The 24,403-nt window shown below is 38.0% G+C and overlaps 1 protein-coding gene across 18 annotated transcripts in view; it reads right to left on the bottom strand.

Moving 5' to 3' along the window:
- The window catches only part of CDC42BPB (CDC42 binding protein kinase beta), a 91,570-nt gene that overhangs the window by 28,525 nt on the left and 38,642 nt on the right, over positions 1-24,403 (bottom strand). For all 18 annotated transcript variants that reach the window (XM_032113484.1, XM_032113489.1, XM_032113485.1 and 15 more), the window contains exons 3-14: positions 21,813-21,896; positions 18,165-18,260; positions 13,679-13,827; positions 11,620-11,713; positions 10,094-10,294; positions 7,991-8,239; positions 6,951-7,030; positions 5,811-5,977; positions 5,602-5,721; positions 3,669-3,802; positions 1,731-1,973; positions 54-164 (exon numbers count right to left, since the gene is read on the bottom strand). In XM_032113484.1, coding sequence (XP_031969375.1) covers positions 54-164; positions 1,731-1,973; positions 3,669-3,802; positions 5,602-5,721; positions 5,811-5,977; positions 6,951-7,030; positions 7,991-8,239; positions 10,094-10,294; positions 11,620-11,713; positions 13,679-13,827; positions 18,165-18,260; positions 21,813-21,896 — 1,728 coding nt within the window. The remainder of the gene's footprint in view (positions 1-53; positions 165-1,730; positions 1,974-3,668; positions 3,803-5,601; positions 5,722-5,810; positions 5,978-6,950; positions 7,031-7,990; positions 8,240-10,093; positions 10,295-11,619; positions 11,714-13,678; positions 13,828-18,164; positions 18,261-21,812; positions 21,897-24,403) is intronic.

The following is a 24,403-nucleotide window of genomic DNA, read 5'->3' as shown; positions in this document are numbered from 1 at the left end:
AAACTACTGCAGTTTCTGGGCCATGAGTAAATATTTGTCAAAAACCATGTAACCTTTAGAGCCTCCAGTTCATTTTCCAGTTGTTTGGAGAAAACCTCGCTGTGCTCACGGAGCTTGCGTTCTTTTGATGCTTCTGCTAAGACTTCTTCAAGTTGGGCTTCCAGCTGTAACGAGTCATTTTGGGTCATTTCAACACAAGATAGCACTATCTGTATCATTCATTTCCTTTCCTCCCCACAGCCTAGCAGCAAGCTCTACTTATTTCTATTTTCAGTTACACCACTATAACAACCATCTCAGAATGTCATGATAATTGTTTTGCCTTCAGTGATTCAGGCATCCATCTGTCACATGCAGAGAACTATTATTTTATGACTCTTTGTACTGATGTGAACTACATCAAGCCCATTCAGGGATAACTGCACAGCTCCTATTAAAGCAAAGAGAAGGAAATGGCACTAGGAAGACACTGCAGCTGAGAAAGAAGAAAGTCTCTGACATTTACAGGTCAGCTCCATGCGTTAGTATCTAAGTAATGCAGCCTAAAAATCTCAACCTTTGAGCCAAATTACTGCAAAGCATTTTAAATATGAACACTGAATATTTTTACTTTGCAATTATGGCACAAAATAAGCTTGATCATCCATTTACTGACTTCAGAAAGCTTATCAGAAAGACAATTTAGATTTAGTGGCAACTAAGGTAACTGCTGCAATTCAAGCAATAGCAACACGGTTTCAAAACCTGACAGGAAGAGTAAGATTTGTTTTTCTGTGTTCAAATTAAACTAGCAAAGTTGTTTTTAAAAGGACTGTACTTAGAACTGTGGGACAAGATAATGAACCTCTAGACTATGCTCTGAATAGAAGATTGATACAACTGTTATGAAAGGGAGTACAGAGGAATTTTTAAGAACAAAGACTGGAGATTTCTAGAGCTCTGCATGAAAGTATTTAACCGAATAAGCAACAATACTCGAATGTCTGCTGCACTCTGCTCTAGAGATGAGATGCCACAGCAATTCACCCGTTCCCAGTTAACTATCACTTCTTGTTCATGGATAAAAGCCTTAGAAACTTCATCATCTACTACATTTTCAGAGACTGCCCTTCAATTTGCCAGAAGTTTTTCTAGCAGTGCTTACAGAGCTCTTGAATTTCTCTTCTACACTTCACCCAGAGAATACAGAAAACATGATGATTTTTCAGTGATTAAAACACTCCAGATTAACCACAGCAGCTTTTTCTTATGTCCTCTTCCGGCTATCCACTTAATCTCATGTAAAACTATAAACTGCCTAGAATATTAATTGGAAATTAACTTGCCTAAAGATATTACGGACACTCTTAGAATGACTTAACTACAGAGGAAGGAAAACCACATACTTAGTTTGTATCGCTATTTCTCCTTTCAGCTGAAGAGAAACATTCAGTTAAAAAAACCCAATGAAGTCAGAATACTCCAACCTCAGAGCACATGAAGACACTCACTGAGCTTTATTGGTTTCAAGCTGACTGTGAGTCAAGACTCTGCAAGAATCAAAACACCAGAACCAATAAACTGGGCATATAGCAAGAATACTTTCCTCAAGATTCAAATCAGTCTGAGTGCAAATAAAAGAAACCCCAAAATCCCCAGAAGACACTCGCAGTTTTTCAGTACAGTCACATAGGACATACTGGGTAAGCAGCAGCTGAAACACATGAGTACTAGCTATTTTATCAAGCTACCTCTTTTCTTATCTTCTCTGATTTACGGACGTCTTGTCGCAGAGCATCAATTTTCTGCATGCTCACTTCCAACTCTTCCTCTTTGTCGCGAAGGTGCCGGGACAGCTTCTGCTTTTGGGACCGCAGGTCTCCCATCCTCTCACTGAGCTCAGAGAACTCCTGCACAGCCAGCTTCCTTTGTTGGTGGGCATCCCTCAGTTCTTTGGACTGCATCTTTAATCTCTCTGAGGCTTCTACAAGTTGCTGGTTAAAAAGAAAAAAAAAAAAAATTAAAAGAGTAATTTGAACTCCATATATTCTTTCCAAGAAGAAGAAAACTGGACCTACATAAGCTTGTCTTGACCACCTCATGTAACTACTAAAGATTTCTAATTCTTAATTTACACAATTGTTTACCTAAGCAGCTACAGAGACATACAAAGACAGCCATTTGCTTCTAGTGTGCCAGCAAACTACCTTTGGTGTCCCAGAAGTCTTTCTTATAAATGTGAGTACACAAGGCCACCTCACTTCTAAATAACTTAATTTTAGATTAATACCATGTATCTGCATATTTGTAACCTTTTTTAAAGGAATGCTTTAGCAGACAGCAGATTCAGGAGAGACATCAAATACACTGTACCAGCACTGGTGGGCTGCAGCAAATGTGAAGTTTTTCAGAAAACTGAGCAAGATTCCTTAAAATAAACTGTGAAGCTCTTAATACTTTAATTGAAAGTATAAAAACTATTTCCTTTACAGAAAGTAGTTAACAAAAATTAACTAATTAACTAAAATACAAATGGAATGTTCAACATAAAATCATTTGAGAGTGGGAGGAAAAAATGAGAAAAAGAGCAGAACTATACAACAAAATAGATGTATACTGGCCAAGGGAATTCTAAAAATTTCTGCCATTAGTAGGGACACTGCAGGAGGATTAACTTCCCAAAAAGCATGTGTTCAGACCAGAAGCAGCAGATCTCCTTTCTCTGCTACTCATACACTCTGGCAAATAACCCCTACCGGTGGTTAACAGACAGAAGAGAGACTATTAAATATTAAATTCTAGTGTACAAACAGCCCAGAGATTTTGGCCCATGGATTACTTTTGGATCCATATGAATGCTCAGGAACAATATGACTGGTAGACTTTTGCAAAACTCGTTATTCTAATACAGGTAGCTTTTTTAAAATTATTATTGAAAGTGGTATGTAGTATATGCAAATCCCTATTTATTTTAGTGCAGAATATGTTGCTGATTTAAAACTGAAATGCTGCTGAATTTTAGGAAGCAAACGAAGGGATAATTTACACAGCAGCAAATAAACTCAGTGATTACATAAAAGTCATCATCAACCTTAAGCAATAATTAACCTTTCGGTATAAAAGGTAGTAAATAGGCTCTTTCAATGAGCCCTGCTAACTTCTGTGCAAAGATCCTTTCCCCCTAAATAGACAGGTGCACCCCAGCTGTCAGCAGCAGGCTGGGTGTCATGTAAACTGACCAACGGCCAAAACCCCCAGAATTCTGCCAGGGATACCAGCCAGGTATCTGCTGGGGCTGTTTCGTCTCCCATCATTGCCTGAAACTAGAAGAATGGAAGAGAACAATACTTGTGTTCCTGATCCCTTAACAAGTCATCCCAAGGCTCTGAAGTCTCTCTTGATTGCCCTCAGACTTCTATTGGAAAAGTTAAGAAAAATTAAACTGCCTAATTAAAACCATTCTTAAGGCGTTTGTTTCATCTAGCAGAACACATTTAAAATAAAAAGCCCACCAACTTCCAAAGAAGGAAGTGTGATAATTTGGAAAGCTATTGTACTTCTGAACATGTTCCCTAACATCACAGCATAGTTTTAAAAAGCAGCATTTAAAACACTAAAATTGCAAATCACAACATAACTGTTCCAGAACTACTTTACATTTTTAGAAGTACCTATCTTTGGATCAATACCTTATGAAGGTCCTCCTTTTCTTGCCTCAGTACTCTACACTGCTTTTCTAGTCCCTTCAACTTGTGAATGGAGTCTTCATGTTCTTGTCGAAAAGCCACTGCATCTGCAAGCTGTGCTTCCAGTTTACTTATATCTGTAGATTAATACATATTAAAGGTAACTTAAAAATTAACACCAATAAAACAAGCCATGTTACTCACGCAAACTGGCATCACTTTGCCTGGAAAATCAACTTTTAGATTGTTTAAAGTAACTTTGGGGCATTGATACCTCAAAATAATTTTCTTTTTTTCAGACCCCAAAGATTGTGATCTCTAAGTGAAAAGCCTTAGCACAAGGCTTTGTTTGCTTTTGATGAACACAACTTCTAGCCCTTGAAAATATTAAAATAAACTCCAAATGTTCCAATTCCAGTTCTAGTAATGTGTTTCCTAAATAGTTTTCATTATGCAACAAAAGGGCTACAGTCATTAGTGCATCCAGCAAGACAGGCAAGGACTATTTATTTTCTAGATAAGAACTAATAAATAGTTTGGGAAAGAAATACCATCCTGCACAAGGCAATCTGGAGACCTGACTGCCCCTATACCTAGCAGTTTGTTCTCTCTTTACTTTCAAAGACAAATAAACAAATTTGATTTGAAATTATTGGTTTTAAGTGCAAAAAACCCAGCATAGCCACCTTTATATACTTCTGCTCAGTCTTACCAACTCTAAGAAAATGAACTGCCATTCTCTATTTTGGTTTTAATTACTACTTCCATTAAACAAATAAATAAGAAATTTCACAGGGAATAACTGTCTCATTCAAGTTCCCTGATGTCTGTGACAGACCAGGAAAATGGACCCATGTATTCAGGATCCCCAGCACTGCTGTAATGCTTGAAGTATTATTCCTTTCCTCACCTCAGAACAAACTTCCTCCCACCCTACGTGAACCAATGATACCTCTTTTTAATCAGAACATACTGCTAGATTTTAACAGGACATCACTGATTGAAGAACTAGATAAACCCAAACCCTTTGCAAAAGCAGAACCTTAATCTAACTGCTGTGAATCAAACCTAATTTCAGAATACACAAGAATAGCTTTTTTTGGAAGGATAATCTATGTAGGAGAGCAGAGCTGATTTTTGCAGTGCATACACAGACAAAAAGGGTATATTGTCAAACGAAATGGGGAAAAAACATTTTTAAAAAATCAGCATCAGCAACTCAGCATCTGAACTCACAGTATACAGGCCTCTATAAAACTCTCAGCCAAGTCATTAGGATTCAAAACTACCACTTTGTTTATCACTGATTCCCACTTAAAAATTAGGGGCTAACAGGAGGTTTGCATGGATAAACTAACAGCATTGTCAAGCAACAAATTTTCAGTGATATGGGTGAGTCAGTCTTCCCTCAGGACAGATGCCAGTATTTGTTTTTCTGCAACGCTCAGTGCTTCCTAATTAATGCATCACCAAACACAGAAACACAAAGGGAGCAGGAGCTCAGAAATATTTAAATGTGAACTACTATTACACATTCCCTCATCTACTCCTTTATGTTACTGAAGAGCAGCCAGACTTCTATCTCCTCTCTTACACCTGCCTCCAAATAAAACCTTTCCAACTCAATACTCCTCCCCAAATGGAGGAGTAAGAGCACAGGATCTCTTGAGATTTTTAGGGAAACAAGTATCACACAAAATACTTAACTAAATCCATCCACACAATTCATCACACTCTGGACTTTCCATGCTAGTATGTGCAATCAAGCCAAGCAAGTGGAAGAATTAGTTAAGCGTTCATCTAGAAAAAACTGAAATGCCTCTTAACATTGAACTAGGGTTTAAAAAACCCTTTGTTTTTTAAATACTTCAAGAACATTAATTCTACTTATTGCAAAATAAATTGCATTACTATAATTACCATGCCAGAGGCTTACCTGTTAATTTGTTCTTCAACCGTTCAATTTCTTCATTTAATTTTTTAATCTCCTTATCACGGCTTGTATTTGCTGTAACACATACTGGACCTTGGAGGTTCTGCATTGTCTGTGTAGATTCTTAAAATCCAAAAAGAAAGGAAAAGATTTTCAATCAAATATGTTCCAATGAGCAGAACTAAGAATCCAAACAAATATAAACCACTAACCTTGCAGTTTTCTGTTCAAATCCTGCTTTTCTTGCTCTAATTTCCGTATTTTCTTTTCATAGCCTTCTATTTGTGAAGTGTTCTTTAAGTCGCGCTGTACATCCATATCTTTGGTTACAGTGTCAGACTGCAGCACATTCTTTAAAGTGCCTCTATCAGATAAAGAGCTGAACAGAAATACATAAGTTAGGACATTTTAATAAATACTCACAGCAGTCTATAGCTGGGACATGCTGGGATTCCACCAAATACGCACCTTAAATTGACAAGTACAATTAGTGCAGTAATTGTTACTGTAGAGACAATTCTCAGGGTAAACTTATTATTCCCTAGCTACTGTGCAATTGCTGTAGAATTAAGATACCTGCATGCAGGACTTCAATGATGCAGATGTACCTTCACTTCACAAACTGCCTACGATTGAAAATGTTAACTCTCCCATGCCAAAGGTTACAGGCACCTGGCAGGAAAGGAAGCAGGTAAATGTACCTGCACTAAGATAGCTGAGGGACAACCCCAAAAGTTTAGTTTAAAGCAAGGCAAAGATGGATTTAAGTTACGGCACATCATCTCACTGTGAAAAGGATGACATGCATGTTTTGGGTTCATGGGGTAACAAACCCCAGCAAAGAGAAATAACAGAATAACAAACAGGCCATAATACCTTAAGATCAGAGATAAGCATATGTTTGAGAGATCTCTGAAGTCAGAGGGAGGACATTTCAAAGATATGCAAAGTGAGCCACTTTGTCCAGGCTCAGAACCTTCTGTGTTAACTTGGTCTACACCAGCAGGACAGTGGAGCAATGAGATAATCCTGAACAGTTCCTGGCAGATGTCCATTGTGGACAAGACTTGCTCTCAGCCTCTCAACGCAGGAACTGCAATTGACACATCTAGTCCCTTAACTTTCTTTCATTTCAAATAGATAAAATATCAAATACAAACGCACCTAAGCTTGGCAAACAGGATCAAAATATGTTCAGACATTTGAAAAACAAAAAACAAGGGATAAAAGTTTAGCCACAGGTATACCTACCTATGGACATCAACCTTTCCACACGTTTATAAAAATGAGAATTCCCAGGAATCAGCTGCATTTGGGAAACAAGTTTAATGAAGAACATATCCTTTGCTTACCTATCAGTTGTGTATGTAAACCCAACGAATGGTAAATGCAATCCAGAAAAGCCTGTATGAGAACTTGGTGGCACCACTTCCTGCATGAAAACAATGTGCATGAAAACCCAACAGAGAACCCATACAGAGTGAAAAGCATTTCATTAAGCCTCAACAGCTAAAAGAGAGACAGCTAATGGAAAGATTTTTCTTAATACACCAACTGACAATTGGCAGTTATGCTCCACTGCCTCTGGACAAGCTTTATTTCAGATTAGGTCACCTAACAGAATGACTTGAATTTCGGAGCCTCTTGAACTGGCACTTGAAAGGGCAGCATTTCAACAAGTTCAAAGCACGATGCAGCCAGTAAAAGGAAACCCGAAATTTCAAGTTCCTAATTAAAAGTGACCTGGCACCAAAATGCATGCTGTTAGTCATTGTGTTCTAGTTACTGTCAGACATGTAATCGAAAAACATGCCAAAAGCTCTTCATTTCTTGGAGTACAAGCTGGTGAACAAATTACCACAAAAGCTCTCTCCTCCTGGCCCATTTGTAAACTACAAGACAACAGAAATGGAGGAGTGGAACACCAATGTTCCTTACTCCAAGAACCAACCTCCTGGTTCTTAAGTGAGTGGAGAAGTAGCAGGATGAGTCCTCTCACTTGGACAGCTGTGCTTGCAAGCTACACAGAGAATATATGTGTATTTCTAAAGGCAGATTTTATTTCACCTTTGAGAAGGAACAAATCCAAATACTAGCTCCCTGTAAAGATAAATTGAAAGGGCAACTAATGGGCTTTTTTCCCCACCTAAATATGTTTTAACTCCGACCATGTAACAGTAATGCATTTTGGCAAGTGCTACCACTTAAAAAAGCAGCTTATGATTTCTGATAGCACAAAATGCCAAAGAGGTGAAAAACTTGAATTCTTCACGTTTGGAGCGACTTATTTTTAATCTCTTACTTTATTTATTTTGAAGTAAGTTCTCATTACTACCTTACAGTGCAGCAAGATGCACACTTCCATTAGTAATATTTTAAAACAAACACTCACTGGATTTCTTAGTACATCATCATCTACATCAAAGTTTGAGGTGTCAGAAGGACTGCTAACTTCTGGAATGTAAGGTGCTTCTAGGTTTCGGATGTTATCCCAATTAAGTCCTTCAAAAAATGCATGAGACTTAAAATCCTCTATTCCATTCTGTCCCAGTCTACGCTCCCTGCTGCAGATAAGTCGCTGAATAAGATCTTTTGCTTCTTCAGATACATCTGTAACATGGGATGGAAACTGAAACCGTTCCTAGAAAACAAAACAAATAGAGAAATTTTTAGAGAAGGAATTAATTCCAAAACTGCCAACTGTAGTTTCAAAAAAACCATAAAATTACACCAATAAAACTGGAGATGAATAGTCAAATACTGTTCTAGTTACAGTGAGCAATGACAGAGCACAATTCAATCTATTCAGTGACAGATTTTTTGTCTTAAATTGGATTTCAAAGACAAGAAATCATTTTTCAATTTCTTTAAAACAGATCTGTTTGATCTGTGATTACAGTAACTCTGTTAGGAAAAGTAAACTTTTTTAAAAAGACATACCAGAATTTTTACACACAACAATATATTAAAGATCGTACAATAAAAACAGACTCTCACTGGTATTCTTAGTCAGAGGTCCCGTTGATCTCCTGGAGATGTACTCCTTGAGATTAAATTAATTTCAGCTCTTAAAACCCCATGATGTTGGTCAATTCTTTATGCTATCATATTTAAAATGTATTTTTCTAATTTTTAAGTTAAATACCTGTTTTTCTTACCAAAATATAATCTACATTTAGAAAGTATTTCTATTATCATAAACAAACATAAGATCTAAAAATTCTAATTACCACTAACAACTGAAATTACTGTAGATTGAAAAAACTGGGAAAACTTTATTTGTATTTTAGCATGTTACTACTACTGCTGTATAGCCAGGAAGGGCTTTTGGGGGGGTCTTTTGGTTGGTTGGTTGGGGTTTTTTTGTTATTGGTTTGTTTGTTTGCTTTCCAATAAAAGACAGTAGCATATTTACACATATCACAGAATCATAGAATGGTTTGGGTTGGAAGGAACCAGAAAGATCATCCTAGTTTCAACCCCTCTTTCTTGGGCAGAGATGCCGCCCAGTAGATCAAGCTGCTGATATATTTATATATATAAATACATATATTATAATACAACTTTTCAAGTTTAAAAATGAAATAATTAAGGACCAAACCCTCATAAATGAAATGAAACTTTAAAACTTTCAATGAAAAGCATACAGTCATATTTTAACAGAGTAACAAGTTTACACTGGTTACAGTTGCAATCAGCTAGTTCATTGAAGAAATTCAAGCAACAGAAGAGATTAATATTCATGACAGTAAGGGTGTCAGCTCTGGCAAGGATTTCACATCCTATCCATCACTGCTTCATGGTGAGAGTCCAGCACGGTAAACCCGGGGAGAAGAAAATGGAGGAACACACTCGCCTATGCAACAGCTTCTGGCTACCTGGAGTATGCACATGACCACCTCCTTCTAACAGAGCTCGTGAAAGGACACCAGGGACTGCTTTATTCATACTGTCTAATGTTCAAAATGCACCCCCAAGTTCCAATGTTTCCCTACCACTCTGACCCTGGACAAACCCCCTGACCTCACGTTCTTCATGCAGCTCATGTTTTTCTACCCACTGCCACTCCAGGCAACTCCTCCCAAACTCAGGTTCTTCGTGCAGCTCATGTCTACGCTGGTCCACTTTTTGATACTGTTATCAGTGTGACAGAAAATGTGCACAGCTGTGCAAATAATGCATTACTTAATTTCTCCTGCACAGTCCAGAGGAAGCTGACACAAGAGCAGACTTTAATTTTGATTTTGTGATGATTGCTTAGATTTTCCAACAAGAACATCAGCATTTAGAGAAAAATTCCAATTTGTCAAAGAATTAAATTTCTGCAGTTCAGAGAAGCAAGCATTCCTAAAATCTGAACCAACAAACCTACACAACATGAATCTAAAACACTGTGAAAAAGCAAAAAACTACCATCACTTCAATATCTGTAAGTGACAAGTTGCTCTGTAAACATTATAAACTTAGAACACAAGAGATTTAATACAACTCTTACTTCATGATTCATAATCTTCCCATAGGTTTCCACTAGTGACTCTGCATAGAAGGGTGTTTCACCATACAGCATTTCATACATGCAGACACCCAGTGACCACCAGTCACATTCAGGCCCATATTTCCCCATTCCATCTTCCATCGCTTGCAGTATTTCAGGAGAGATGTAGTCAGGAGTACCCACTGCTACTGATGACTGTACCTTAAAAATAAGGCAAACATAATTCTCATAAGTTTCCAGTATCTCTCAGGAACTTTTTTACTCAAACACTAGTATTTCTGGAAAACAGAGACACCATGACATGATTATGGAGAAGGAAGATATCTATAAAATCACAGCAACATAACAAAGAAAATATTAAGAAAGTAACAAAGACTGCAGAGATTAAGTTCCATTCTACTGCTACATAACATCGATATGTTTTATTCTGAACACAGCAGAAACCCAAAATAATCACAGATATTGTGAAAGCAGAAAGACAAAATATATTTTGCCTTTGTGGCTGTTCATACTTTAAAACTGCAATTCATTGCCAGAAGTTGAAATGAAAAAGGACTAAGTAGAGAGATCAGGTCCTACTCTTGAATTTTACAGTTTAATTTGAAGATCACAGAACAAATTTCCTGGGTAAGTTTTATTATGTCTGAAATCAGTTTAATGTTTATTGCCCAATGTGCAACTGGATTCACTACAGGAATAAAGTGGGGAAATTACTCTGTGCCCAAGTAGTGGGGAAGCCCTGACCATCAGGGCAGCACAGCTCTAACCTCTAGGAATATGTTGTCAATTCTAATGGCTCCTTCATTTTGCATTTTTTATGGTAAAGCTTTGACAGGCATTTATGACTAGAGAACATCAACAAGATGTGACTTCGTGCCAAAATCAGTGAACGATGCTGCATGTCATACCTTGGCAGGACTGGCACCCTGGAAGTGCCCTAAACGAGGCAAAACAAACAAAACCCGTCACATTTATCTTTTAGAGGTATATCCAATCTGCTGCACAAGATGGCCAATTACCATCATGTTGCTGTTCCATTTGTCAGAGGCATATAAAACAAACTGCTTATTAATTATAGAATCAAGACAATCATTTAGGTTGGAAAAGACCTTTAAGATCAGCTGTTAACTGAGCACTGCAAAGTCCAGCTAAACCATATCCCCAAGTGCCACATCTACGCATCTGTTTGGATGGCGACTCCACATTTGTGTGTGCCTAACTGGTGTAGCTGGTCACTGACCGTTCCCCCCACTTAAACGGTCATTAGAACAAAAAGTGAACATTAGAAAAATATAGCAGAGGCTAACTTTAAAAGTTAGCAGCCTGTAAAACAAGGAGATGAAGGTTTCAAAAACGCATTTAAGTATGTTGAGTTATACTGTACCCTCAATTTTTAGCGTGTCAGAAAGTTACCAATCTATCACCTCCCTTATGCACACTGATGATGTCTAAATCTCTTTAAAAGCAGCAACTCACTTCTAAGGCTCCACTACCAGCAACCCAAATAAATTTTGCTTTATACATACTGTGCCATCTTCACTCATTTTCAGACAGGACCCAAAGTCTGCCAGTCGTATGTGGCCATTCATGTCCAAAAGAACATTATCCGGCTTTATGTCCCTGTTGTAACAGAAAGACGTGAGAAGATTTAAACACACAATATTAGCTCTGCTTGTAAATATTAATCTTGGATCAACACAGAATTTTACCCACTGATGTAAACTCTTTTTATGGTACAATTTATGACTCTCTCCTCTTGACCAACCTTAAACCCACCAGTTTTGTTGCACCATGAAATCTGTATTTCTTTTCAAATGTGAGGTTCCAAATGCCACTACATGTGTTGAAAAACTTAAAAATTGTACAATACCTCCAGTTTAATCTTTGAGAAGGAGACTAGAATTACTAGGAGTAAACAAAAATAAGGTGTTCTAATACACCTTACTACACAGATGTGGAAGCTGACAATGGCTGATTTTTAAGGTGCTGAATTCCAGACTCACACTTGAGATTTGTGAGAAAAACTGTGACAGACTTAACAAAGGCTTCTCATATGTGTAAAAATTCTGCCAACTTGATATGTTTTTCCAACACAAACTGGAATTAACCTTTTTTAACCAAGGGTTAATGCTCTGAAATTAATTACTGAAATGTCACTAATACTGCTACTCATTAGCAGTCTTAATACAAAATAATAAATGCTAATCTATGCCTGTCTATATAAATTTAAATGCATATTTACTTATGATAATACACAAAAATATGTGCTGAGACAATTGGACTATGTCACTATGCTTCCCCAGCAAATTAATTAGTAATTCTGTACTGTTAAACTTATTCCATACATTTCAGTTCCAGATATTGTCAGCATTCTCTTACAGTCCCACAAGCACCAGTCAAGCTCAGTAGTTGCAGGGGACTATGAAAACTAATATACAAGTATACACTGATTTGTTTGTTTGTTTTTTGAAGAGCATTCCTCACAGTGCCACTTGCATCATGAGCCAATCTTTGCTTGGCATGCAGCTCTCACTTGCCTCAGGGACCAGTACTGCTGTTCACAAAGGCTTAATGACTCCTCTCTGAGCTCCACTGTCTCCTCTCTACAGCTGACAGGTCGTATAAGCCCTTAAAGGGTCCTTGAAACCCTCTCCAGAGCAATCATGCTTCCTCCTAATCCATTCCAGTTGCCAAGCAGTAATTTTTTGGGCATTGGCACATGTCCTGTTCAAAGCACGTGTTTTGGCCACAGAGCCACATACTCCTATTGCCACAACAGACCTTCATTCAGCCCCATGAAAAGATGTAGCTGCTCAGCAAGTCAGGCCACCATCCTTGGAAATTGGTGCAATGCTGCCTCTGGTGAACTTCTCTGAGGCAGTAACATTATTAAATCCCCAAATATTGCCCACATTTACTCACAGGAGTTTTAGAGAGTTTAAATGTCTTTTCTTTTTAATTTTTGAAACAGCAATCAAAGTGCAAACGGAAGAGTTCAAAGAATTATAGTTGAGAATTCCCTATACTTTTTAAACTTTAACTGTACAAGCTACTACCAACCACAACCTAAGTTTACTTGATGGTAGCCACTAATTTGGAATACACGTCTTGTGTGCAAAACTAGACCAGCACATGCCCACTGATTACAAAATCTGTTTGAGAATGACCTCAGGTAAGTACATGCACTGATGTTATCATGGGCTTACTGTGTATAAATTTTGCAGAATATCTAAACATCTGTAGAAAGTTCAAACCATTTCAAACCCCTTCAAACTTCTAGGTTGCTTGGACAAAGGCAGATAAATATTTATTAAGTGAATTGAGAATAAGTCAAGAGCCCTGATTAAAAATAGAAGACACTTTAAAAGGTTAGTCAGATAAATGTCACTGCTTCTGATATCAATCCATCAAAACTTGATATTTAAAATAAAGTAGCTTATAGAGCTATTGTACAGCATAAAGTAAGCATGTATCCATAGCAGTTTGCCTTTGGCTACTGTGTCCATTTGCATATACAGCAGTGTCTTTGGGATTAACTTCATATAACTGTACATGTACTTTTTGCCAAATGAGAAGGTATTTTACCTGTGCACATAATGCAGCTCATGTATGGAATGTATAGCAAGCACCATTTCACCAATGTAGAACCTAGCCATATCTTCAGGAAGCTTGTCTTCAAACTTACTGAGAAGTGTCAGCAAGTCACCACCAACATAGTAGTCCATCACCAGATACTGAAAATACGGAAATAAAGCAATCAAGTACTGAGAGACAGCTGGCAAGAAAAAAAATTACAGTTCATCAGTGAACCCCTGAAAAAAACCCTTTCACTATTTTTTTTCTATGCCTGTGAAAAGTAGTCAAAATTGGTGGTCGTCTGTTTTACTTATTTACTTACTTAGTATAAAAAGACATATTCCTTTCACAATCACAGTAAGAATGACACATCAGCATTTAGTTCCTATGATAAAAAAAGCCAAAATAAAATATGGCAGCAACAAACAAGTAAATCAGGGTGAGTTTATTTTTGTCTTAACTAGTATCACAAAGAAAATTACCTAATATCATCGAAACTAATGTAGGTTACCAACTCTTAAACTGCAAACATTCAGGGGATTATGAAAGAAAATGTATAGTTAAACTCAATAATTGATGCAGCTTAGTCTAAAATATACATTTAGTTACTACTTTCAGTTTTGGTACCATTTCAATACTACTCGTTGTTCCTAAAGTGGCACTTATCACATCAACATCTTCAAATGCTCATCTTGGCACATTCCACATCATGGATGCATACCACAGCTGGCAGGCACTTGATGACACTATACATTACATTACTGTACTATACATGGATGCCCATAACAAGCCAAAAGCACTGCCAAGCCAGAGGCACTAAGGTGGGAAATTCAGAAGTCAAAGATTAACGTTCCTTTGAATATATTTCAATGAAAATGTAAACAGCCTCCTAGGCCAATCAGCCATCACCCTATCCATGGAAAAGACCAAAACTGATAGGGTGACATAAAAGAAGAAGACTCAGGCATGCTATTTGTTTCTCATACCACAAAACAAGGATTATGTTTCAGGTATTTCCTAGCAACATCCACCTAAATCCAGAGCATCACTTCAAGTATAATGACTTCATGTAGTACTACCAGTCTTGAGCAATTTTGTTTCATGTTTCCCAAGATGATTTGATACATGGTTTCAGGACTAACTTTGCTTATTCTGGAGTTAAATTTCCAAAGCAGTCATCTTATTTTTCTCCTCAAAGTAAAAGCAACCTAGAATCCACTGTCCATGCCACAGATTCATCTTCCACAAGGGAAGCAAATTAAAGAAGATAGGAATGCAAGCAACATAAAGTGCAATATTAACAATTTCCTCACTATCTTTTGGATTAAAATAGCGACTCCAAAAGCCACAAGTTTTGGTATTTTCCTCTATCTTATTCAAATTACGGCTTAATCTGATAGGCAAATTGCATCACTTATGTTGAAATCGATCTGTGTATATTGCTCCAAGAAACTTTAAGCATGTACTGAACACTGTACACATGCAACAATTATGCTTGAAAACAAAATGCTACAGACAGAAACCATAAATCTTTTAAAAGGGATATTATCTTGAAGCATTTTCTGTCAAATTCAAGGCAAAGACACCTTATAGAGCCTTCTGTGGGAAGTGAAATATTCTCCCTTTCAGAGACAAGGTAGTGCACTTCTGTCAGCTCCCAAAGTATTTATAGCTCAACAGCAACTCAGGTGACACATGAAGTAAGGCACCTGGATCACAGAAAGATGGTGAGATCTCTTCTATGAGGAAGTGGAACTGTATTAATTTTTCAATTCAAAATGATCTGCTTGCCAGGAGGTGCTTCTCCCTTCTTATGGGATTAAAACAAAGGCTGTTCTGATGCTGAAATCTAGAGGTATTGCATTTCTTCCAGGGAAGTGACTACATCAAACAGGATGAAAGTAGTTGGAAATCAAAGGAAAAAAGGATATCAAAATACTTTCATGAGTACTCAGAAGCCTTTGAGAGGCTGACGGCAGTTGGATACACATATGCCCTTCTTCATGAATGAGACTAGGAAAGAAAATTAAGAGATTCAAATCTGGAAGAGATGGAGAACTTCAAGTCCCATACAAATTTTCAATATTCATGGACTATGTTGCACTTACATCGCATCTGCTTCAGCTAAATCACCAAAGGCTTATCTAACCCATCTTGACTTAGGCTGTCTCTTACGAAAGCTTTTTAAGAACCAGAAAAAAGTTATGCTACCATTTCCATGTCATGTGATTTAAGAATTGGCTGTTTAGAAAACAGTAATACATCGTGTATTTGCTTGAAAGGTTTTAAAACTACAAGAGCAGAACCAGAAAATGGACACCAGAACACACATATTCCATAGAATTTTGTATTTCTTGCTTAAATATAAGTTCTGCATTATCAAATGCTCTGTTAATATTAAATAGAGAGAATAAAACCCTAAGTACTTTTAGACTCTCCAAAGGCAGCTTCTACATTTTTCTGTTAGTATCTTACTTCCTCTTTGTCTCGTTCTGAACCCTTCATCATACAGCCAGAGATGGCAGAGCACTAGGTGGGGGAAGACACAAGGCTCTCCTTCTGCTCAGGGTTAGCTTATGTGGTTTTGCATTTAAGAATCACTAGATATAATGCACCAACACCACTGGGAGGAAATGCCGGAACCAAGAGCTTTCTCTTGCAGAGGACCAGGTTGGAAAACCAAGCTCTGTTGTCTGTTCTTGTTTTGATCTCAGCTTTGTATTCCATTCTGCAAGGATCATGGATGAACAGCACAGCTAAAAAGTAAACCAGATCTGCCCAGGCTCTGTAACAAGGCAGCGCTCTCCAGGATGAGGAAAAATGTAGCTATAAACTTCTTCAAGCTCCAAAGAGAATTGATCAGAGATCTCAGTCCCTGGACAAGTACTAGATGGTATGGAAGAGAACCTTCTGTCCAGGTTTTTGGATGAATTGATTTCTTGATGCGTTTCACCTTTTCTTCATGCATCATTTACAACGGTGACTGCGATGCAGATCCACTCCATCTGTGAGCACCAGACATTTACAGAAGATGGTTTCTGAGTAACAGACCAAATTGGAAGGCAGCATCTCAGCACATGTGGAAGCAGACCTCAGGCAAGCTGGGAATCTGCTGACTTTGGCTGCTGGGCAGAACTGTTGCCTTCTCAGATACTGGATCTTAAATTAGATGCTAGATGTCTACGGTCTGCTGTCAAGTGAAACTTCAATATCTAAACGCCTTTGGGAACTTTGGGAAAAGATTCCCCCTCTGTGCTGTCTTTACTACTACTTGTTACCTCACAAAGCTAATGATTTTTCCTTAGGTAGCTCCATTCTTCCAAGCTACTTGGAAATACAATACAGGATGCTTTTTATGCAAGTCTGAAGGTTGGTTCTGTAGGGATTTGAAATTATAAGCTGATTTGAAATCATACAACAGTACCAGAGATAACTAAACTGTGAGAGATTAAAAACCTGGACCTATCACAAACCACTGAATGGAAACAGCCTGTAAATGAGGGCCTAAGATGTGACTACGTATTTTCTTACTGTATGCTTGTTATTCTAGAAATACTTCGGACATGACAAAGTAACATGTTTTGTTTCAGCATCTGTGGAAATGATTGATTATTTTCTAACTCTTGCTTAGTTCCTGAACTCTTTGGCAGGCTTTTATCAATACATTTTTTCTTATTTATATTCATGACTTGCTACCATGCTACTAGTGTTAGGAAGGTGAAAACTTTCACACTACAATTGTGTCAGATGTTACAGAAACAGCAGGTTTGCAAAACCAGCCTGAAGTAGCCACAGGGAAGCTGTATGGTAGTATACTGCAGAATACTGGGGCTTTACTGACTTTGCTCCTAACCAGTACTCTGCTATAGTCTGTGACTAAAGTAAACAGGGCTTGTATGTCACACCTCTAGTAACCCATCATGAAGAAATGTCACAGGAGTACAGATTTTCTTTATAAATGTTTGCTAAGGTCTCTCAAATTACTGAGATGACCAACCTGCTGATTTAAAAACATACTTTATAGAAATACTTTTAAGAAATAGGCTCTTTTTTCCCCTAAGGATTTTAAAATACCAAACTTTTAAATTACTTTCGCCAGTTTAAAACAAAATCTTGCTTCAAAAGACATTCTGGAAGTTTAAAATAAAATAAAAATATTTGTTACTTTCACAGAGTTAACACCTCTCAGATTACTTAATCACAACCTTATCAAAAATACTAAATTTGAACATGGTATTTTTTATGCAAGGGGAGATTAGTTAATTTAAGATTCTTAACTAAAGCTCTATATACTACAGTCCTACACAACTTTCTCACTCTTCTGGAGTTACAGTTAGTCCCTTTGAAGTTTTACTTCAAGGAGAAAACAAGAATGTTGAAACACTGCTGTGAGGCATGAGGTGGACTGATTTAATGCACTAATATTTTAAAAATATACCAAAAATAAAGTTCTTTCACTACCCAAAGCTTTTATTTACTGATGAATCAAACATACCAAATAGTTCTCATCTTGAAAGGCATAGTGCAATGTAGTAATCCACTGACAATCTCCATTCACCAAGACATTTCTCTCCTCTCGGAAGCAAGCTGTCTAAAGAAGAGAGGGGGGGAAAGCCATTGTCAACATCAACAAGTAGTTTTCACAGGATGAATATATATGGATGTTTTGTGGGATTATTTCAAATTACTGAACAGAAGTCTCTATTCATTGGAATTCAGTCTACACAAGTGACATGCCAGGGAATCTCTGCAGGTCTTAGGCATTCAGTCACTCTAATCCTGACTGTGACTTTAAAAAACCAAACAAAATAAAAAACCCCAAACCAAAACAAAAAACCCCACCAACCCCCCCAATCCCCAAAAACTCCACGCTAACACACAACACCCCTCCCAACACCAAACAACAAAAAGCCCACATATCAATTCAAGTCAAAGCCAAATCTTAGTTTCACAAAACATTTTTTAAAGTCAGAAAATGAGAACTTGTCACTATCATCTGTAGCAGAAAGATAATGGCTCTACAAAAGTAAGTCTGATTCTTCCGATAAAGACCTTTATGAAAACAGTTTCATGTATACTTTTATTACATTACAGTCCCAGTTCCAGACACTGCTAACACACTATGGGAAATAAGCAGATTTTACTATTACTGTCTTATCTTTGTCCTGTATAATACATTTTCATTTCTACTAATCTTTCCTTTACTTCAAACGGCACACTGCAACACTTCAGAGAAGCAAGCTCTGTGTAACAGGTTTTCTCAGTATCTTTACATAAAACCAACTTTCATAAACTTCAAGCGAGTCTTCCCCAATAAAAATATATTAATATTTTTATTGGATCAAAACGATCAAGAAACAGACCTTGGAACTCTTCCACTACTCTCAATCCAGACAGGCATTGTCAGGATATTTGGTAGCTGCAGATTGAAGTGTTTGGGTTCTAGACAAGAACTGTTTGGTTTTTTTTGTCACTGCCACTTCTTCAGATGTATTAGAAAATGTTGTAAGGCCCAAGCCTTATCATATACTGATTGCACCTTACAAATGTATCTCCAACTATTTTTCTCCCAAAGGAAGCAAAATTCAATCTATATTTTTACTGGAGAAGACCATGCTGTGGTCACATTATAAATTAGTAATCACTGGTGCAAAGAGAAGCAAATTGTAATTAAATGCCAACTGAGTTGTTTAATGGTTTATGAATGCAAGGCCAAAGTAGCGCTCTGCAAAAAAGGCTGGCAGCTATAGCAGCTCCAAGTAATCCTATCCCCTTCCCGCAGCACCAGAGCACAGCACTTCTCAGCTCTCCTGGCACCACGATGTGAGGAGGCTGCCAACGCAGAAAACTAGTTTGTTTATTTTTGAAGACATCAGTCCCTTGATCCAGTACACTGTGCAACCTCAAACAGCGAGGGAATGTTATGAACACTGAAAACCCAGTAATACTGCTGAACACTGCATCATGAATTCAGAGCATAAAATTCTCCTTCTTTGCTTACACTAGCTTAAAAGGCCTTGAGACGTGACTTGAGAAAGTGTGACAGGCTACCTAATCAGGCAGTCAGGACTTATTTGGAGCTGTCAACAGTAATACTCTAATGACTATATATTTTGCTGTCAGAACGACGAATACAAATGGTCCTTATCAACATAAATGGCATGCCTATTTTTGCTTCCAACCCATTTATGGATGTCAGGTGATATTCACTAACCTTTCCTTTATTTCAGTGGCTTCCAACCATATGGGTTTTTTTCTTGCAGCTGGTACATGAATAAGCAGTATTTTGCTAACTTCTTGATATGTTTTATGTCATACACAACAAACATAAACCAGTGTTAACAACATGCTTCTTAGACCACTCATAATAATGATGATAACATTTCTATGTAATAATAGATGAAGTGGATTAATAAAATACCTGAAGTCTGCTTTTTCAGTGGAACTCTCCATTTAAGAGGCTAGTGTAGTCTTGCAGGCTTCATTTTAAAAGCTAACAAGTTTTACCACATTTGGGAAATTTTTAACAATCAGATGTTGCATGAACTTGATATGCAGGTTGTAATGTCCTGCTTATCCAGAAAAGCCAAATCAAGAGAGCAAACTGAACATGAAAAGAGAAAGCGGTCCCACAGAGAAGACAGCTCCTTTATTGTCCTTTGTAAGCGGGGAAAATCCGCAGAAAGAAAATGTCTTTTGACTGTTACTTTTCCTAAATGTGTATTGGGAAAACTATTGCTCATTATACATCCTCCATGCCTGCTGAGAGGATAAGACGAGTTAGTTGCATGATCAGAACACAATTTGTAAACAGCTGTCTTCTCTACATGCAAAAGCTGCATCTACTTAGGCCACTTAATGAAATCACTTTAAAAATGACAGAAGTAAGCCAGCATAGCTGTATTTCCATTAGAGTTTGGGAGACCCCTGCAAAGATTTCTGTTTAAAATAATTCTATACTGACCAATGAATTAACACAGTGAAATCTGCGCAGAAAAGGCACCAAATTTCCCTCATACAGGGAAAGGCTTAATGCAGAACCGCTGATGCAGCACAGCCCAGGGTGTGAAATCTCCTGACAACTCAAAGGAGAGCTGGGTGGCAGCGGCTGCTGCTGCCTCTAAAGAAGTGCATGGATGGATGAAGGGACAGACTGTGACTAAATCGGGCAAAGGCAGTGGTGAAGAGGGACTTAACAAGAGGGAGGAGATTTTGTCACGGGAAAAGGCCTGGCACTGACTCACTGAAAGGAAGGGAGGGACTAGGAAGGGCAGGCTGAGGGGAGGAAGTGTCAGGAAAGGGACAGAATAATGGGACAGGGAAGGGTCAGCAAGCTCAGACCTCAGCAAAGCAGCTATTGCTTGCCCCTTACAGAACTGCTGCAAGTCCTGATGCAGTACATGTCTTTTCTCCTCAAATCTATTGCTCATTTATCTGCTAACTCATGTAATATTATATACCTGCCATAAGGTTTTCCTCTATCATACGGGAGTATGTATCCTAGAAATACCTAAGAAGCTGCTTCCCACTGTGTATTCCTCGTATTTTTCTCCTAATGTGTGATGTACCCATTCGCCTTTACATTTACACAATTTGTTGTGACAGTGAACATCGCCTTTCACCAAAAAAACCCTTCTTAAACAGATTTACCTTCTTAACACGTTTTGTTTTACCATCTGAATCTCTGATTCAAAAATATTTATAGTTTTACTAGCTATACAAATCCTGTTACAAACTGTAGGATGCAAAGCTCCTTAATGCATGCTTTCTGAATGGAAGAGAAGAAAGACCTTTTCATAACGTTTTTGTATACAGCTGTGAATGTCATAGTACCACCAATCTCAGCTTTCATGTAGTCTTTAACGTGCCTTTACTGTAAACAAAAATCTGCCCAATAAATTCCGGGTAAGAACTAGGGCAGACTGTCTGGTAAACGAATACACAGTAATGCTGAGAACAACAGATGCCTGGAAGGGACTGTCAGACTTGATTGCATTAAAACAGCTTAAGGAAAAAAAAAAGAGAAAAGAACGAAGCTCCTATGTCCATGAAATAATTCTTCCTAATCTGGAAGAGCTTCAATGTAATCTTCCTAATGTTCCTAATTTTAAAAATTCTCTGTGTTAAAAAACGTATTACTTACCTCTGCCCTTTTAAGCATTTCCCATTTATTTAGAATTTTCATTGCATAAATGCGCTCTGTACACTTCATTTTAACAACTGCAACCTGAAAAAATAAGATATCTTTAACAGAAGCATGGTCAGAAAAATACAATATTTAAAGAGATCAATACTCACACAAAAGCATGGTCAGAGAAATACAGTTTTCAAATAGCTTAATGGTCACAAATCAATAAAGTAAGTTACTATGGAGTCATCAGTGATCAACTGACACATCAATAAATTACAGTCTGAGTCTTTGCTCCTTCTATATTCCTCCAACATTACTACTATGTGCTTGATGCACCATGTGTGGTCAAGAGCTCATGATGCAGTACGTGGGGGATGATACAGGAGGAGCATGAAGCTTTTCATATGAAGATGTGTAGTAAAGCTGCATTGTTTCCCAAGAACAAGTGGGGCTTGTAGTCATTACTGCAGCCAATGGGGCAACATTTAAAAGGGCAGCCTGAGAAAACAAGAAAGGCAGCTGTCAATAGAAATACACTACATTTGACTAATTTGTTTTCACATTTCAAGTCTCAGAAACTTGAAAGATATTTGCAAATTAGCATGCTTTTGTGTACCGTATGCATATTAAAAGAAAAAAATATTCATTTATTTATTCACCATTTTGCTTGAAGTGTTTTACTATGCATCCTGTGTATTAGACTTGCTTACACTGATCTATTATGAACAGTAGCTCTGCACACAGCTGTAACAGGGCAAGAAAAAAAACAAAGAATACAAAAAACTTCAAGGCTAAGGAATGCGAAGACTTTATTTTGACCAAGACTTGTATTCTCAAAGACCAAAACTAATTCTTCTTGTGGTAAAGCCATAATTTCCACAAAGTTCTTCCAGCTGGCAAAAGAAAAACAGGCATCATGACTAAGACAGCAACATTTTTACAGGACTATACATGCTTGAATATTTCTACTGCTATTTCTACTGCTTCTCAGCTCATCTCTATTTCAGAAGCAGAAAACCAACCAGCTTTCATTGCTTCCAACAGAGCTCTGAATAGCCGTGTGAAAAGCAACAGGAATGACATCACCTCGCCTCTTCTGTTGCTTAAAAACTCTTATCTAGAAAGGATTCAGCTACAGCAGCTTTAAGAAGATGCTTGCTGACTATAAAAAAAAAAAGGTTGGAATAGTGCATCAAGCAGAGCAACATTATAAAAAGTCTTAAGTCTTGAGGAGGGAAGAGGGAAATGTAGTATCACCCTACACAGTACCAGTAAAGAAGTTCCAAGTCAGGGGCAGGTAAACTACTGCTTCTCCACTAACACAAGAACAGCATATTCACATTTAGACAGACATCTCACCCTGCAGGTGCATAGCTCAGCCTTCCACCTCTCAGTGAGCGAAGCTCCACTCACCAGGTCACATAGTGGATGACAGCACCTTGTACACACCTGCACAGTCATGTAACAGACACACAGCTCTGAAAAAAGGTACCCATTGCAGGAAAGACATGGGAATCTGGCCCCAGACACAGCTGGAAAAGGCACAGCACTAAGCAGCAGCTTCTCTAAGCAATGTAGAATATCCAGAGCTACACTGCAACCCCAGCGTCTCCTGGCCTACAAACAACTCCCACAGACACTGCTCCTGGTGCGGTGGAAGGATGAGCAAGACAAGAAAGTCTCAACCAAACACATGAGGTTCCTTGGCACATATGAAACTGTTCAACTGACCTCCAGTAATGCCCTAAAATGTAAACAGCCTTGCTCCTCTCCTCATCACAGGTAAAAGTCATTGTAAAAACCTCTCTCCATACACTTAATTGGGTCATTACCCTGATCCAGCTGAAGGCACACTGTAAGTCAAACAGCACAGTAAAAGCTTGGAGAAACTGCAAGATGCTGACATTACCCACTACACTTTTTAAACAGTTCCAGACAGAACATGGTGACTCAGGAAATGCCCCCACCTCCAGTGCAGGGACAGAGCAGCACCAAGGTTACCTGGTGGAGAGAAGAGGTTACCTACTGCAGAGGAATGAACCAATGCTCTGCAGCAGATGCAATTTTCAAGCGTAGCTCTGCAAGCCCTGGAGTAGCAACATTGAAGTTTTCTAACACTACAACACTGAACTGCTCAGCCATTTAAGTACAAATACAGCACACAAATCAGAACCCAGATATGCATCTACTGCACTTCATCTAAGGCCATCACCGTCCAAAAGCATTGCAGAATAGCACAAGTTTGAAGTGTGCTCAACTGCTGAGGAACGATGGAAGCCTGGCATCACAGAGGGCAAGCACAGCAGAGGAGCTCTGCAAATGTTAGAACAAAGTGGCAAATGAAACAGGCCTGGAGAAAGAAGAAAGGAAAAGAAGAAAGGATGCCAAATCTGTAGGACTTATTTAGCAATTCCCCAGCCACTAACTATATTAGTGCTATTTATTTTCAACTGAAAAGACTGCTTTAAAAAGACCAATTTAAACTTTCTGGAGGAAGATAATTGTCTTCTGTGGAAGAAAAAGTATAGTTCATAAAAAGAAAGCTGACTCATACTTTCACATTAAGTGGTTATCAAGTTATGGCACCAGTAAACACACTGCTG

Source organism: Corvus moneduloides, chromosome 6, assembly GCF_009650955.1.
Source record: "Corvus moneduloides isolate bCorMon1 chromosome 6, bCorMon1.pri, whole genome shotgun sequence".
Classification (NCBI taxonomy): Eukaryota; Metazoa; Chordata; class Aves; order Passeriformes; family Corvidae; genus Corvus; species Corvus moneduloides.
The sequence above is the reverse complement of the archived record's forward strand: the minus strand, read 5'-3'. Positions and strand labels throughout refer to the sequence as shown.